General features: G+C 49.7%; 1 protein-coding gene across 1 annotated transcript in view; it reads left to right on the top strand.

Annotated features, from left to right (window-relative positions):
- LOC103818441 (glutamate receptor ionotropic, kainate 1) overlaps positions 1-17,987 on the top strand; it is a 105,522-nt gene extending 87,535 nt beyond the window's left edge. The window contains exons 13-16 of the mRNA XM_050977425.1: positions 261-478; positions 5,288-5,513; positions 9,639-9,889; positions 17,562-17,987. Of these exons, the coding sequence (XP_050833382.1) occupies positions 261-478; positions 5,288-5,513; positions 9,639-9,889; positions 17,562-17,717 (851 nt within the window). The 3' untranslated portion in view covers positions 17,718-17,987. The remainder of the gene's footprint in view (positions 1-260; positions 479-5,287; positions 5,514-9,638; positions 9,890-17,561) is intronic.
- Positions 17,988-18,292: the final 305 nt, after the last annotated feature.

Here is an 18,292-nt window from a genome sequence, read left to right as displayed (position 1 = left end):
TACAAGATTAATATCACAAGGCTGGTTAGCTCAGAGAGGTAAGGGGCTTAGACCCAAGGATAATTCCATTTGTCATGTATCATGGCACACATCCCCTTCCCAGTGTGTTACCATTATAAATGTCAGCTGTGCATCTGTGAGATTATTGTTGAAATCATTTTATCATGCTACAGCTCATAAAAGCATTCTGTGCCTAAAACCTGGATGTGGTATCAGGAAAGCCCCATTTTAATATGATTGTTTTGATGGTGTTGTAACAGGATCAGAGCTGATGCCCAAAGCTCTTTCCACCAGAATAGTTGGAGGAATATGGTGGTTTTTCACCTTAATCATAATCTCATCCTATACTGCCAACCTGGCTGCCTTCCTGACCGTGGAGAGGATGGAATCTCCCATCGACTCAGCAGATGACCTGGCCAAGCAAACCAAGATAGAGTACGGGGCTGTCAGGGATGGATCCACCATGACCTTCTTCAAGGTAAGGCAGCCCGGGGCAGCCGCGGGGCCGGAGCCGCTCCCGGCGCTCCAGCGGGGCCGGGAGGCGGAGCCGCGGCATCCTCAGGGATCGCAGGGGTAGGGAAATGCATCCTTCACTCAAAACCAGGACCACAGCATCCCTGGGGATCGCAGGGGTAGGGAAATGCATCCTTCACCCAAAACCAGGACCACAGCATCCCCGCGGATTGCAGAGGTAGGGAAATGCATCCTTCACCCAAAACCAGGACCACAGCATCCCCACGGATTGCAGAGGTAGTGAAACACATCATTCACCCAAAACCAGGGCCACAGCATCCCTGGGGATCGCAGGGGTAGTGAAACACATCATTCACCCAAACCAGGGCCACAGCATCCCTGGGGATTGCAGGGGTGGGGAAACACATCATTCACCCAAAACCAGGGCCACAGCATCCCCGGGGATTGCAGGGGTAGGGAAATGCATCCTTCACCCAAAACCAGGGCCACAGCATCCCCGGGGATTGCAGGGGTAGGGAAATGCATCCTTCACCCAAAACCAGGGCCACAGCATCCCGGGGATTGCAGGGGTAGGGAAATACATCCTTCACCCAAAACCAGGGCCACAGCATCCCCGGGGATTGCAGGGGTAGGGAAATGCATCCTTCACCCAAAACCAGGGCCACAGCATCCCTGGGGGACGCAGGGGTAGGGAAACACATAATTCACCCACAGCCACAACCACAGCATCCCTGGGGACTGGAGAAGGTAAATACAGCAGGTACCCTGGTCTCAGGGGACCCTTCAGCACCAGGAAGGTAAAACCTAGCAGGTCTCCCCCAGCACATGTGGAAAACCAGCCTGGCAGTGAAGTGCAGTGAGGGGTAAACCCATCTGCTTCTGATGGGAGTCAGGGCATGGACATGGGGATATTCTCCTCCAGCTGGGATGCTATTTCCTCCCAGCCACTTCGCTAAAAAGCAGCTGGAAAAGTCTGCTTCCCCTTCTGAAAGCCACATTTGCACCATGGTAATTCCACAGGAAAATGCAAACAAGTTTGTTTGTCCCTTTTTTGAATGCTCCATGGTTAGTATTACCCAGACTATCAATAGAGGGGCCACACACACACCTGAACACATCTGCAAGTGAAGAGTTCTCTGTGGCTAATTGTTTAGTAGACAACTGTGATAATTATGTCTTTTTCCTTTTTCTTAATTATTACTATTAATTACAGACCAAATGGATAATCTCATAAAATGTCAGTGTAAAAGCCAACAAGCTATAAATACAGAATACGTGCACAAAATCGTGTGACAGTCAGAATTACTTAGCAGTTCCCTCAGCAGTGTCAGCAGGGAAGGCAGGCTCAGGATGAGCCTGGATCAGGCTTTTCCCTGTGGCATCTGAGGATGCTGTTCATGGAGTCACACACACAGAGCCTCGGGAGGGGATGAGACTCTGGGGGAAGCAGTGGGGCAGAACAGCATCTGTGACAAGAGATCTCTCCCTCTCTGGGGACATCCCAAAACCACAAAAATTCCTCTGCCACCTGCTCCAGATGACCCTGCCTTGGTGGGGGGTTGGACTGAGTGATCTCCAGAGGTCCCTTCCAACCCCAGCCATCCCAGAATTCTGGGATTCTGTGTAGTCTGTCCCTGCTGGTGCTGCCAGGGGTAAACTGCCCGTGTTAAGGCCCTGCTGTGGCTGAACAGAGATGTTTCCTTGCTGCAAGAAAAACACCAACTACAGCATTTTGCTATAGTGAGCTCCTGAAATGATGAGCTGACATTTCCACTGAGATGGAAACCCACCTGGAGATGTTCCAGTAAAGCAAGCTCTGGATTCTCCTCTGGCTCTTTTATGTCCAAAGAAGCTCACTGCCATTGATATTCTGAAGTCAAATTTAGCTTCAGAGACAAAACTTCAAATCCTGTTGCATCCTTGCATTTTTAGAGGAAATAGGTCCTGGAGCTGTACATGAGAAGCTCAGAACAAATTTCCTAGAGCTGTTTTTAGTTTTACACTGATTTTTTTTTTTTTTTTTTTTTGCACCATTAATCCTGCAGGCAGAAATATGTAGGCTTTAAAGCATGTGAGCTTCTAAAAGAAAACCTTCAGACAAGGTGGTTAAATATTTATGCACTACATGTGCCAGCTTACTTGTGCCTGAAATACATGTGCACAGAAGCACAGGGGAAGGATAGTACAGAAATTGGGGATGGATTCCCTGGCAGAGCAGAGGGATGGTGACACAGTGAAAATGCATGAAAAATGCAGTGTATCACACTTGTAAACACTCTGTGGTTTTTTATTATGGAAGCATCTCCAGATCCTCACAAGATTAGGAGTTCATTGTTCTGCCCAAAACTTGAAAGAAAAAGTCCTGGAGTAGCTCTCTGTACAACACCAGCTACTTCTGTCTGCAGAGGAAGGCTCTGAGTTTGCCTTCCTCAGACTGTGAAATGGTGCATCTGCTCCTTGAGCTAAACGCACACACCCCAGGGAGGGGCCTGGGAACTGGGAGAGGGCAGCAGGAGGGAGTTCAGGCACCAGGAGGGAGTTCAGGCAGCGCTTACTCCGCTCCCGCACTCCTCCCAGGGTTCAGCGCAGTTACAGCGCCTCTGCCGCAGCATTCCAGCCTCTGCCTCTTTCCCGGGAGCTGTCCAGTCCCCGGGAGTGCTGAAGCGCTGGGAACAGCGGGAGGGAAAGGAGGGATCACTGCGGCAGCCGCAAAACACCCTGAGGAGTGAGGCACGGGGCTGCGTGCCCTGGGAAGGGTCTTTGCCTCCAGTGCTGTCTCTGCTGCAAGATGTGATTTGTCAAATCGAATCGTTCTAAAGCCAAGGAATGCCAAGGGGAACAGATTGTTTTCAGACCAACACTTTTCAAAGCAAACCATGACGTGCTGGGCATTCCTCGCAGTGGAGGGGACAGGAGCAAGGGAGTGATATGTAGGACACGAGGGGCACAGCCCAAATCCCTCTGGTTTCCAGGACTGGATGGGACACATGTGGAAAAAAAGGTTTCTGGCGACATTGGGCACAGGAAAACACAAAGCAGATCTAAAGAGCTTTGATTTAGGACTTTGTGCTCAAAGTAGCAGCAGGAAGCCCTGGAATATGAGATTCCACAGTATAACTGCTGATGGGATGGAGGTCAGGAAGCATATTAGAAAAGTAAGGTGCTCCCACTGCTTTTCCAAAGCTCCATTTGCATTTATTCAAGCTGACATCACTTGCAGTTAGTGGTGTCTGTAAGGCCCGTGCTAACAGTTGTGATTACCCACTGGTTCGGAATGCCTACCACCAGTGTCCCTGTTGCTACAGTTTCCCCAGAAAAAAAATTTCTGAAGATGAAATATTTTTCAAGGAAGTCACTTTTCTGCAATGACTTTTAGCCAGACAGTGGGGGGAATGAAAACAGAAGCAACTGGAATTACTTGTAAGGGGGAAATGGAGTTCTGACCTTGAAAGGAAGCTCAGAATTGGCCTCTTCTCTGTGTAGAGATGCCAGATCTGGCCAGAGCAGATGAAATACCCCTAAAACAGAGCCTGGGCAGCTCAGGACAGTGAAGCCTTGTAGGAGGGCAAGCCAGCAGCACCCCAGGCATCATTGCTCATCTGTGGGAATGGCCAAATCTGGGAGAAGTCCAGCTGAAGGCAAGATCCTTCCCATGCACAAGCAGTGACACACATTTATTTCTCCAGACTGCTGTCCTTCTCTGTTTCCAGCACGTCCATAAATCTTCCACTGCTTTCTTGCCCCTCCATCACAACAGATCTTAGTCCTTGTTGCAGCTTGTGCCAGCTCCTGCCTTCTAAAGTGCAGATGTGTTTCCACTGAAATTAATGAAAATTCAAAGGCCAAAATTTGGCACGGGATCCATCCTGAGGTAAAAAATGGGAGCTGGCAAGTGGAGAAGCCAAGATCTTTCTTACAAACTCTTCTGAATAAGGAATACATTCTTCCACTAAATTCACTGTCACACTCAGTCTAGTGCATAAACACAGCATCAATTCCAAAAATATTCCCAACTGAGCTATAAAAATGGTAACTACTTGTGGGGAGCCACTTAACCACCTTCAGAGTTTAGCGGAATCCTGTGGCTCACCAAACTGAGGTGGAATACAGGTGACATTCACAGAACGGATAGGTAAGGCATAGTAACATTTAAAGCTCAAAGAACCAGAAAATCAACTTCTCACAGGAATCCCCCAAAGCTGGTGTTTAAAACTCAGCCTGGAATCAGCTGAGATGGCTGTGAACCAGAGACAGGGCTTGAGAGACTGAGGAGATGCTGCCCTTAACCCCTGTGGCAAAAGGATCACGTCCTCAAGTCTGATTGCAATGGGAAGCACAAAGCAGGAGTTCATTTGGTCTGTTCCTCAAACTTTATCCCTGAAGCACGAGACTTCAGGCAAGTGATATGAACAGGCAGGGGCAGAGGAATGCTTTGTTCATTACCAGGCTCTTGGAGCAGTGGGTGTGCTCCAAGAGGCGGGAGCAGAGTGTCCCAGGGCAGCAGTGCCCAGCTGCACTGGGTCAGCTGCCTTCATGTTGCAATCTATGGAGCAGCACGGGCCCAGAAAACTCCAGAGCACTTCAAGCCAGGCCAGTAATGACATTCCTGGCACTGCAGAGAAAGTGGAAAACAAGAAGAGATTCCTCAGCATAAAGCCCAGTAAGAGGGGAGTGCTGCTGGAAGGAAAACCCTGCCACCAATGTCCTGTCACTCCAGATGTGGTACCGCCATTGAGGCTGGGGAGGCTGAGGAACATCTGGCAAGGGCAGTTGGGGTGCTGGTGTGACTCCATGCCTCCTTTTCCCTGGGCAGAAATCCAAAATCTCGACGTACGAGAAGATGTGGGCGTTCATGAGCAGCAGGCAGCAGACGGCGCTGGTGAAGAACAACGACGAGGGCATCCAGCGCGTGCTCACCACCGACTACGCCCTGCTGATGGAGTCCACCAGCATCGAGTACGTGACCCAGAGGAACTGCAACCTCACCCAGATCGGGGGCCTCATCGACTCCAAGGGCTACGGCGTGGGCACCCCCATTGGTAAGAGCCTGGGGAGCACAGCCACGGTGCACCCTGAGGCAAACCATCCACTCCTGGGATCTCAGAGACAGGGCAAGGGAGAGTGGATTCATACTGACAGAACCAGGGCTAGATGGGATATTGGGAAGGAATTACTCCCTGGGAGGGTGCTGAGGCCCTGGCACAGAGTGCCCAGATAATCTGTGGCTGCCACATCCTTGGCAGTGACCAACGCCAGGCTGGATGGGGCTTGAAGCAACCTGGGACACTGGAAGGTGTCTCTGCCCACCTGACTGGAAGGGCTTTAAGGTCCCTTCCCACCCATTCCATTCTGGGATTCTGTATGTGCCCCAAAGAAAACTGCTTACTCAAAACACTGAAATTCCTGATGCAGAACCTTGCAGTTGACCCTCCCTGTTCTTCAGTGTTGCACTGAGGTCATAAAATAAATCAGAAATTCATGCCCTTTAATACAGAGCTTTAAGACTCCCAGTTTCTCTGAACTCTCTGGCAGACCTTTTCTAGCATGTCCAGTACCCTTTCTAAGACCTTCTAATTGTACAGCATTAAAATTGTGTCAGATTTTTGTGCTGTGCACTTGTGCACAATTGGCACTGTGGAGGCAGGTTTTGTTGTGTTCATAGAATTATGGAGAAGGGTTTGGCTTGGAAAGAATCCCAGAGCCCATCCAATGCCACCCCCTGCCATGGCAGGGACACCTCCCACTATCCCAGGTTGCTCCAAGCCCTGTCCAGCTGGGGATTGGTCCATCCATTGCTTGACAGAGCAGACATAAATAAGGGAGAAACACCTCTGCACTTGGAACTGTCATTCTTTGTGGTGCTGAGCCCTGCAGACAGATTGTCACAGACATGACATCCCAAGTATATTTTTCCACTGGCTGTGTGAGAACAGCCTTGGCACCCTGAGAAAAGCGATACAAAAGCTAAAATCCCCAAGAATGACAAACTCATGGCAAGAGTTTCCTTGCAGTTATAAAACTGCCACACTTTAAACCAAGAACAATGAAGGAATAATTGGAACAGATGGCAATCCTCAGAGACAGTGCAGCCATTGGAAATGCAGCTGTGAAATATATTTATAAGATGTTTCTTGTATGAGAAGTGAACCTGTATTTTCTTGTTAAGAAAAACCTGAAAATTCAGGGGAATAGATATCCCCAAGCACTGTGGAATAATCCAGCATCATTAAGCATCTCATAAACAACTGATTTCATAAACAAGATAAACCTGCCACTATTCAGAGGGACCCCCAAGGCTCTGTTATTTCTCTCAGAGTATTCAAGAGTATTGATTGCACAGGCTGTATGGGGGAAAAAAATAGTTAAAAAGGGTTGTCTGTGACCCTTAACACCAGATCTTCAGCAAGGCTGAATAACTGCAGGGTAATGTAAAACCACAGGGCCTGTGACTCCAGAATTTCCAGTGAGGGAGCTGGACAACACCTTATGGCTCCTAAAGAAACAGGGAGGAGAATTGGAGAATTCTTGAATCCAGGAAATATATTATTTTATCAGAACATCTTCTGTAATACAAGTAAAATACAGCAGTTACAGGCATCAGGAGGAATTTCTCCATGGAAAGGGTGCTCAGGCCTTGGCAGGGGCTGCCCAGGGAGGTTTGGAGTGCCCATCCCTGGAGGTGCCAGAAAGGCCTGGGTGTGGCCCTCAGTGCTCTGGGCTGAGGACAAGGTGGGCATCGGGCACAGGCTGGACTCGGTGCTCTCAGTTCTCTTCCACCCTCAATGATTCTGGGATTCTGTGGTGTGTCAGGGCAGGTTTAACTGCAGGATCAGTGCCAGGCTGATGCAGGTAATTCTAACACTAAAGCTCTTCCCAGCTCCTTGGGAGGCTGCTGAGAAAGTAGATAAATGCACTTCTTGGCCTAAGAGGTTTGTTAATAGCTCAGAGGCCACAAGTAATGTGCTGAATATTTAAAGAGGTGTGGAGATGGATTTGTGGGTGGTGGTAGAGCTCACCAATAAACCAACAGCAGTGCAGCTCTCCAGGCACTCTTGACAAACTCTAAAAGCCTGTCCAGAAATCTGGAGGTGTCTGCTACCCTCCAGATGAATTGTGGTAATCTGATGGCAACATAAACACCACAAGAAAGAATGAACAGCCCCACAAATCCTGTGCTGAGACTCTGGCTGCTCCACTTTACCTCCCAGCTGTGTCCTTCCAGACAGGGGAAATGGATGAGTCCTGCAGCCTTACACATGGCAGGGGACAAGGCACAAACAATTCTGCTCTCTTTTCTGCGAGGCACTGCTGTTTTCAGGGGTAATAATTCACTTCTCTGTGCAAAGCCAGTTTTTGGAGGTGTTTCTGGCCTGTTTTCTGTGCTGTTATTTTTGGGTCTTTAACAGCTAGCACACAAATCATCCATTCTTACAGCGGGCACGTTTTCCTCTCAGAGCTGGCTGCCGCCAGCAGTGCTGGTCTCTGGCTTCCCAAATGGATTTGGGATAGTGTGACACATGTCTCCTGGCTATGGTCACAGCATGGTCCAGTGCTGGCAGTGCTCTGGCCCAGCAGCGGCTGAGTGGTGGCACAACAAATGAGGAGCTGCAATGTTCCTCACGCTGTTCTCCTCAGACAGGGCTGGGGGATGAAGGAAATGGAGAGCAGCGAGGGGGACGTGCATCCATGGGACAATGGGTTTTTAACAGTGTCCTGCAGTGCAAAATAAGGAGCAAAACTGAAACTGTGGGGCCGAATTTCCAAGGCTATTTCAGTGCATGAGGAGTGGTGCCTCAGTGAGATTTGTCTGAAGTGCCACGTGATCCCTTCAATTCTGGCACACAATCTGCCTGAAAGCTTGGTTTGCCTTCATGGTGTTGAGCTTGCAACACCTTCAATGTGCAGCAAAATATGACTTTGGTGAAATAGCAGTTGAAGAAAATCTGAGAATCACAGAATCACAGAATCACAGAATGGCCCAGATAGGGAGGACTTGGAAGCCCATCCAGTGCCACCCCTGCCATGGGCAGGGACACCTTCCATTGTCCCAGATTGCTTCAAGCCCTGTCCAGCCTAGCTTTGGACACTTCCAGGGATCCAGGGGCAGCCACAGCTTGTCTGGGGACCTGTGTCAGGGCCTGCCCACCCTCATAGGGAAAAACTTCTTTCCAATATCCCACCTAATCCTGCCCTCTGTCCTGTCCCCCCATGTCTTATTAATGTGCTGCTAAAGGAGGGGAAAGGGGAAAGAAATAGCTGCAGGGCTTTCAGCTCTGCATTTCATGCCAGACTCTGAATGCTTCCAGCTGTAGGGAGACCAGCAGGGCAGGATTTGGGAGCATGTATGTGCCTTTGGAGCCAAACAGCATCTCACAGAATCACAGAACCATTCTTGCAAGGCCCTCCTCCTTGCAATCACAAAATCCTGGTCCCACAAAGTCTCTCTTACAAACACAGGCTGCAGGATTTTGGAAGATGGAGAGGCTGAGCAGAGTGTGTGAGAGCATATCTAAGCAGACTGAGCCACCCAGTGTGACCCCACTCCTCGCCAGACACTGCCCAGGCCCATAAAGCTGCAGAACCTGCACACACATCATTTAGCAAATGGTGGCCTGCAAACCAAAGGCATGAAATTGTTGCTATTTTCAGCTTGCAGGGTCGCTATTGTTGAAAATCACAATAAAAAGGACTTGTCCACACAGTGTTCTTACAAGCTGTAGGTAGCTGAGGTGGAGCTGTGAGTGTAAATGAGAAGAGAAAGTGTCTGAGTGACTGTGGACTCCTCTGAGGCAGCCCTCATTTACAGGCAGCAGGAAAAACCAACAGATGCTGAAGTCAATAGAAGGGATGCAAAGCGGAAATTCTCAACGAGTGCTCACAGCAATATTCAAATATGATGAGGAGGAATGCCTCAGCAAGAAAACCCACTGCCAAGGCTTAAATAAACTGCACTAGGAGACCCTAAAATTATCATGAATTCTCAAATAACTGCACCAGTGGAGCCTTCTGCTTCCCAGTCCCCAGAGCAGATGCCCACAGAGATTCCCCTTCCCACCTCCAGCCTTTCCAGCTGTAATAATCCCCCCTGTGACAAGGGAGGCTTCTCCCTCAGATGGTGGCAGCTGCTCCCTGCAACGCTGCCAGGCCTCGCTGTCCTCTTGCAGGGTCCCCGTACAGGGACAAGATCACCATCGCCATCCTGCAGCTGCAGGAGGAGGGCAAGCTGCACATGATGAAGGAGAAGTGGTGGCGAGGCAACGGCTGCCCCGAGGAGGACAGCAAGGAAGCCAGCGCCCTCGGCGTGGAGAACATCGGGGGCATCTTCATCGTGCTGGCGGCGGGGCTGGTGCTCTCGGTGTTCGTGGCCATCGGCGAGTTCATCTACAAGTCGCGCAAGAACAGCGACATCGAGCAGGTGAGCGCCCCGCCCTGCTCCTGCGGGCTGAGCCCGGGCACGGCGGGGCTCGGCAGCGCAGCCTCCGGGATGGAGTGTACATTCCCTGCTGCTGGGCTCTCACCAGGCAGGCCCGGCTCTAATGACAAATAATTTATTAATAACGACAGGGAACTGCCTCATCCACGGTCCAATTAGTGCTGCTTAGCAGGGCAGTGCAGAACAAGGGCAATTAATTTCTCAAACAGTTTCAAGCAGAAACTGTTTGAGAAATTTCAGGACTTCCAGCATAAATTACATCGGAAAGGAATAAAACACAACTGGGCTGTTGGGTCTTTTATATGGCATTATCACAAGCTGCTTGAGTCACACAGGAAAGCACATCCAAATCCCAAGAGTCATTTTCCTCTTGCTCTAGAAAGCATCTTTTTTCAGAGCCAGGGGTTTGTCAGTTGTGCTGAAGGATGCAGTTCAAAGCAGGGAGATCTGCTGGGACGTGATGGATGCCACTGTAAAGCAAGATTGTGGAGCCAAAGAAGTTCTGGTAATAGCTCTGCTGAAGTGTAATGAGCAATTTAAAAGGGCAGAGGAAAACGAAGGAAATGCTGTGTGTAAATCACACCTTGAACATTATTTTGTAAGAAGGGATCAATCCTAAAACCAAGTGTAAACACCCCTTTAGAGAGCCACCAGCCCTGTAAAAGAGGCAGGGCTGAGCAGGAACTGGCAGAATGTTCCTAAGCTGCCAGGCAGCCCCTCCTGCCCCTGGCTCTGTCCTGGACCTTGCTGTGGCCCTGTTTGGCTCCTCTTCTCTCCAGCAGGACTTTCCCAAGGGACAAGAGGACCCCACCTGCAGGACCAGGGGGTGACCCTGAATCCCCAAAGGCTCCCATTTTCCCACTCTAGGCTCCCAGACATGAGACACCCACCTCAAAGTGGGTTAAGTTCCATTTGCACTTTGAGGTGGGAAAGGTTAGAGCTTTTCCATGGGGGATTTCCCCCTCCCCATCCAAGGTGTTATCCTACAAAGGTGGTGACATAAATGCCAGGGTGGCTGTTGAGACAAAGACCCTCCCCGAGGGCAGCAGGAATGAGTGGGAGGAGAAAGGAACATTTGAACTGGATCTGGGAGGTGCAGTTTGCATCAAAAGCAGTGTCACTGTCCGCAAAAAACAGATGCAGATCATGGAGCAATCTCAGGACATGCCAATCAAAGGGTCCCTGGTTTGGGATAAGGCAGAGATTAAGGATTAATGTATTTGCACATATTGCAGCTTTCTAATTAGTACTTTAGCCTGGTTTAGCACAAAATACATTAAAAATGTATTGGTATCTTTGTTTTGTTCCTGTCTCGAGAGTTCGTTTATTCAAATATGTTTTGGAGAACAGTTGCAGCTAATTAAAATATTTAGTATAATTAAAATGTTTCGTTTAAGTGCTAACATGGTGCAGAATAGCCTGGAAACTTTGCAGGAGTCTGTGCAAGGCACTGCCTCCCTGAAGCCAGGACTAAAGCAGACCTAAAGCTTTAGGCCAGGGGAGTTAATTTACTGAGCAATAAGTGGGGTGAGTAACAGAATTTGGGGCTGCACATCCGTGTGCACACCCCCCGTTTCTGCACCTGCACTGCTGCTGCTCAGCAAGGTGTTGCTTAATAATTAGAATCATCAAGTGAGTTAATGTAGCACATCCTGCCTCTTTTCCAGAAGCAATTTCACAGAGAGCACAATACCAGCGATTCCAGTGGTTTTCTCTGGTTTCTCTGGGACTGTTTTCTCTTTTCCCTGGTGAGATAAGCAGCTTAGATGGGAAACGCTGTGCAGGGTGTGTTATCGCTAAGCTAATCCAAAGCATTGTTGAACACAATCTGTGACTTTTCTGTTCCCACAAGTTGAGTCTCTTTTGATTTAAATGGCTTTTGAATCATTCTCATGCTTGTTTTCAGTTTTGCTTTGTTCATTTATTTACTTTCTCCATTTCTCTTCTCTTGCATGCAAGGCCTTTTGTTTCTTTTACGGACTGCAGTGTAAGCAACCCCACCCGTCCAACTCCACCTCTGGCACCACCTTATCCACGGAGTTAGACTGTGGCAAGTTAATCCGGGAGGAGCGAGGGATCCGAGCACAGCCCTCGATCCACACGGTGTAGTCAGGAGAGGAGCAAGGTGTGTCCGGGAGAGCGTCACGGCAGGCAGGGCTCAGCCCTGCCCAGGGTTAAGGCAGGGGGTGAGCTGATCGAGAGTAAATTGCCAAAGCCCCGAAATCGGGCAGTTTAAATGGTGTCGCAGGAAATAATTACACCCCCAGCAGGGAGCTCAGCAGAGCGTGGTAGCCTTTCAGAATTATCACAGCCTCTCATGTGCAATTGTCACCTTGTCATTTCCTGGGGTAATTCACCTGCTTCAGGTAAGAAAAATGATTTGCCTCCTTTTCATCCCCTCCCCAAGCCGAGCTGAGCAGTGGCAGCCTCCTTACTGAAAGCAGGGAGGAACATCCAGCTTGGTGTCTGCTGCAAGTGGGCCTGGCAGCTCTGAATTCAGGAACCTCCCAAACACCCTGCAGGGCTCCATTAGCTTCCTGAACCCCTGTTACGAGCTGCCAGAGACGGTGAGCTGTGCCTTATTCCCTGTGTCAATATTTAATGAATTTTAATTCCTCCATTTAAAATGCATTACTCAAAGCCTGCTAGTAACTATCATAGCACAAAATCAGACCCATCAATTAAATTTTATGCCATGTAACCATTAAGGACGTATTCAACAGCAGCTCCCTCAGGCAACACCCACACAGACCATTAATAGAGCAACTCCATTGTCTTGTTTGAGCAATTCAGGAGGTTCATTTGTAACAGAGAAACTCCTTTGTGGGAAGGTCAGGCATCAGTTTATCCCAGACAGCAAAGCCCTGGCATTGCTTTGCACATTGCACCCTGGCGGCATGTTTTGTGTAGGAGGCTGGCACTGGATGTGTTTTACACCTTGGGAAGACAACTCTTGGATTTCCTCCAGCCCTCAGCCAGTCGGAGGCTGACAGGGCAGGGAACAATGGACAGGATGTGGTTTTGCCACCAAAAAACATATGTCAACAATTTGAGATGCACAGAGTGCACAGAAATGCCAGCTCGAGGGATGTCAACTGTGGCAAACCCCAGTGTTCCCAAACCCTTTTACCTGTATTCCAATGTATCACAGATTCCCATCAGTGTCACCAGCTCATCTCCCTCCCCTCAGCCCTATTCTACGTTTCCCTGCCCAGTGGAGCTCCTGCTCATCAGACAAGTTACTGCTCTGTTTTCCTGGGGCCATTTCTGCCCCCCGTGCTGTCAGGGGCCTTTCTGGAGAGGATTCCTTCACACCCAAAGTGTTCCCCCTTGAATGGTGTCTGTGTACCTGGCTGCTGAGGACAGGCTGAGCAAGCAGTGCCCCGTGATCTCCTCTCAGCCCTGTCCCAGTGTTTGTGCTGCTGGCAGCAGGCTGGAGTGCTTTGTGACAAAGCTCTGCTGCTCACACCTCGGCTCCTCCAATTCTCCCTTGCCCATCCAGGGTGGGAGTTTGTGCTGCACTCCAGATGCTGCAAGAAATTGTCTTGCTCAGAATGGTCTCTTAACTTGTTTGAATGGGGCGTTGAAAGCTTTGGCTCTCCATAAAATGCTCCTTCTCGCCAGCAAAGACCTGAATTGGGTCCTCTGAATACCTGATTTAAGAAAACACTTTTCTTTTGCAGCTCCCCAGTAGAAGAGACTTAAAACTAATTAGATTCAGCTCCTCTCAACTCTCAGAGGAGAAGGAAGATGCCTAATGTGTTTATCTCCATCATTGCTCCATGCAAGAAATCCTCTGGGTTGCTTGGACCGGTTTTGTAATTGTTCCTTAGATTAGTGCCGCATCCAGAGCGTTTCTGTCACTTGCTGGGTAAACATTGTCCCAGCTGTCAGTCCCACAGCCCCGCTGGCAGTGACAGCATCGTTGCCTGGGTTCAGCTGTCCCACAGACAGCCCCACAGGCTGGCAGCAGTTCCCTGGGGGAATGCCAAAGCAGCTCCTGCTATCCCCAACAGAGCCTCATCCCTAGCTACAAAAACAGCTATCAAAAACCATCACTGCTCAGGTGATGTGGGAGACCAGCAAGCAGCTTTTCTGATTTTTCTTGTGAACAGAGCACAAAGGAACAGTTCCTGTGAGCGGGGAAGAGTTAAATTAATCCCTGGGTTACTGTCACACTGTTTTGACAGTCACTGCTCAATAGACTCTGGCAGGTTAAAGGAGTTAATTTGGGGATCTCCTCATGCCACCAGAATATGCCTCTCCTCATGCCATCTGTGTGACAGAATACTCAATGTGCCCCAGCAGCAGTTTGCTCACTAAAAGAAACTATTTCTGATATTTTTCCTTCTGTGCAAAAATAAATCCATTTTCTTTCAGCACAAGGCATAGGTCAGTGTCCCAGCTATGGGTGCAGGAGAAAAATCCTGACTTCTGCACTTCCTCCTCTGTCCCTGAGCTGCTCAGGGGTTTTTCCAGAATGAAATCTGCCCCACATCCTTTGATTTTCACAGTTATCAGCACTTCCACGACACACTGGAGTTTGGGTGGCTTCTTTATTGTTATTTGGTTGGTTTTGCAAGGTATTAATAAAATGCCTTGTCCTCAGTGGTAGCCCAGCAGCAGATTGATAAATCCTGACTACAACTCTTTTTTTTTTCATTGTTTCTACTTTATGTTGTTTGTTTGTTTGTTTGTTTGTTTGTTTATTTATTTATTTATTTATTTATTTATTTATTTATCTGTTTTTTCATTCTGAGTCTATACTTCTCCTAAAGCTCAGCACAGACCTCTGCATGGGAGTGCAAGGAAGGATTTGGGAGCTTCATGACTAAGCTTTAGCAGCTGCTGAAATGACCAAAGGGCACAGAGAAAGAGTCCCACATCACACAGAGAGCAGAACCTAGTCTGTTTTTAAAGGATGACATTTCCTTTTACATGCCATGGCCGGCAGCATTTTGACACTGCCAGAATGAGAAAGTTAAGCTGGCTGAAAGCAAAATGTTAAATTCATCATGGAGTTGTAAAAGGGATTGATCTGTGCCCACTCTGCTCTTGTTCTGGGCAGACCTCAGCAGTGGACTGACCAGCATGGAATAAAAAGGGGTTTTAAAGCAACCTTTTCAGTCTGGCCACCTGAATATGAGACAAAAGAACAGCATATTTCCCTTTTTAATCGAATTTTAATGTCAACATTCCCTTCTTGAAGGCTGCTTTGCAGGTGCTGCTCAGAGGACTTGGGCTCAGAGGTCTTAGGGTGTGTTCGTTGTCCATGGCTTTCCTATAAACCCAACACCCTTCTGGCTGAGGCCAGAAGTGCACCACTTTTCCTAGGAATAACTTGGAGCCTTCCTGATAATAATTATTTTAAAATTCAAAGCAGTTGGAAGTGGAGCCATTGGGCACTCCACAGATCAGATATTAGAAACCTCCCAGCAATATGTTCTGTGTATCCATCCGCAGATGCAAAATGGACTTCATGGGGGTGTTTAGTGGAGATGAATGTGAAAGGCGTTGTGGTTATTGCACGGTCTGAGTAACAGGAATCCCGTTGGAAAATTAAAGTACCAGCCTATTAACAAGGCAGTAAAATGCACTCTTTCACCTACAGAAATCATCCCTGTCTGCACTCTGCGGAGGGTAATGGCTGGGATTAAATAGGACGCATTAGGAGGCTAGTGAGAAACACAGGGAAGGAAAATAAAAGAATGATCGATCCTACAAAGGGTTAACAGGACGCTAGTTACCACGGAGCTCTGGATTCCCTTTGTAACCCAGACTTTAAAACCAGTTAAAGCTGAGACCACAGAGAGCAGTAATCCCCTGGGAGCCTTTGGGTTCCTAGGTTTGGGGATGAGCGGCGCTGCTCTCCGGAAAGGCTTGGAGCATACGGAAAGGGTCGGGAGCATCCCTGCTGCTCCTGCTGCTCCAGGGGGAAGGAGCACCGGGATGCCGGGCTGATAGCCACAACGGGAGGGAATTGAAATGACATTTGCAGCAGCAGAGGCCTGCCCACCTCGGCTGCCCTTTGAAAGGACAGCATGCACCGCCCGGCTGCGCCACTGACTCCGGGCAGTGGCACCAATTAACAGGAGTTTAATTGACCTCGGAATTGCAGATGAACAAACATGAAGCACCTCAGAGAAGGAGAATGTTGGGCTGTGAATCTGACACGGTCTGGGATCTCAGCCCACAGGGCGAGGTGGCACACACAGGACCCAAAATTCACACCTGCTGAGCTCAGGAGCTCGCTGCAGAGCCACTCACACACTTTATTTATTTATAAGGTAAGGGGCTTAAAGCTTTGTTTCCCCTTGCTGCCATCACTCGATTTTATCTATAAATAATCCATTCATGTATATTTGCACAGAACAATTATTGTGGGGTTTTTTTGCAAAGCCAGATACTTCCACTTAAAGGCTACTTGTGTTTCTCTCTGTTATACATAATTATTCCAGCTGTGAATTTTAAAATATATTTCCACTTACCCCAGATGTCTTTGTTAATGTTGTGATGGTGGGAAGAATGAAGACCTCTTCTTTCTTTCCAAGCCATTCAGCTCCAGTATTCTTGTGGTAATTATCTCCTTTCTTCACCACACGATATTTGAAAAGATTCCTTCCAAAGAAAAAAAGAAGATTGAGGCCTGCGCTATTTTTGAGAAATGTCTGTTCATTTCATGAGGGAAAAATAACTAAACCACAAAGAAATCTTAAAAAAACTCTTCTTTGTTTCCTTCAGCACGCTCATGGTTCTTTTGTGACTAAAGTATATGGTGTTTAAAACAAGATCTTTTCTTTTGTAAGGCCAGGGTCAACTGAGAAGGGGTAAGTTTTGTGACGCAAGGGCACCAAAACATGGCGAACGCGCCTGTGGGGAATTTCAGAAACGTTCATCAGCATCTTTGGTTGAGCCAAAGTCACATGAAAGTCACTGGAAGATGAGTTAGGGAAAAACCCTTGCACTCACCTGTTGTATCCAGGGATTTTTCCCAGCTGGATCTTCAGAGGCCAAGCTCTGCCCTCACCCAAGGGCTCCGCGAGAGCCTGGGCTGAGCTCTGCCCTCACCCGAGGGCTCCGTGAGGGCTCGGGTTGGGCTCTGCCCTCACCCGAGGGCTCTGTGAGGGTTCGGGTTGGGCTCTGCCCTCACCCGAGGGCTCTGTGAGGGCCCAGGTTGGGCTCTGCCCCCACCCGAGGGCTCTGTGAGGGTCGGGTGGGCTGCCTCACCGGGCTCGTGAGGGTTCGGTGGGCTCTGCCCTCACCCGAGGGCTCTGTGAGGGTTCGGGTTGGGCTCTGCCCTCACCCGAGGGCTCTGTGAGGGTTCGGTGCTCTGCCCTCCGAGGGTCTGGGCCCTGGCTGCCTCACCCGGGCTCCGGAGGGCTCGGGTGGGCTCTGCCCTCACCCGAGGGCTCTGTGAGGGCCCGGGTTGGGCTCTGCCCTCACCCGAGGGCTCTGTGAGGGCCCAGGTTGGGCTCTGCCCTCACCCGAGGGCTCTGTGAGGGTTCGGGTTGGGCTCTGCCCCCACCCGAGGGCTCTGTGAGGGCCCAGGTTGGGCTCTGCCCTCACCCGAGGGCTCCGCGAGGGCCCAGGCCCAGCTCCGGCCGGGCTCTCCCTTTAACGCCATCCCCTTTAACGCCATCCCCTCTCCCCACAGTGTCTTTCTTTCAATGCCATCATGGAGGAGCTGGGCATTTCCCTCAAGCACCAGAAGAAGCTGAAGAAGAGGTCGAGGACGAAGGGGAAGTCGTCCTTCCCGAGCATCCTGACGTGCCAGCAGCGGCGCACGCTGAGGAAGGAGACCATGGCGTGACGGGCAGGGCGGCAGGACAGAGCCAGCCTGCCCGAGGGGCCGCCAGCTCCCGCTCCTCGGAGGCTCCCCGGGGTTCCTTTTCTTAATCTAGAGGTACAGCAGCTGAAGTGCTCACCTAGACTGATGTACTACTGATCCTGCGGGAGGTGTCTGGCTCTTCCTCTGGGCTGGATTTCTCTGCTCACCTGGTCTGCATCTCTGTCCCCTCCCCGTGCATCGCTGTATGTGCTTTCTAAATAAATCAATAAACAAATGACAGGGTTCTTTTTTCCAAGAAGCTGGGAGTGAAACTTTTCTTTTCCCTGACTGCGGTGACCTTCTCCCTGTATCCCAACAAGTCCCATTTCCCTGCCTTCTTCCCTGCACGGCAGCAGGGAAGCCTGGTTAGAGATTAGGAAAGGCAATGTCCTCTTTGGGATGGTAGGACAAGGGGGAATGAACTTCCCACTGCCAGAGGGCAGGGATGGATGGGATATTGGGAAGGAATCCCTCCCTGTGAGGGTGGGGAGGCCCTGGCATGGGGTCCCTGGAAGTGTCCAAGGCCAGCTTGGGTGGGGCTTGGAGCTGCCTGGTCT

Source organism: Serinus canaria, chromosome 1 (assembly GCF_022539315.1).
Source record: "Serinus canaria isolate serCan28SL12 chromosome 1, serCan2020, whole genome shotgun sequence".
Classification (NCBI taxonomy): Eukaryota; Metazoa; Chordata; class Aves; order Passeriformes; family Fringillidae; genus Serinus; species Serinus canaria.
This window is presented reverse-complemented; position numbering and strand designations above follow the sequence as displayed.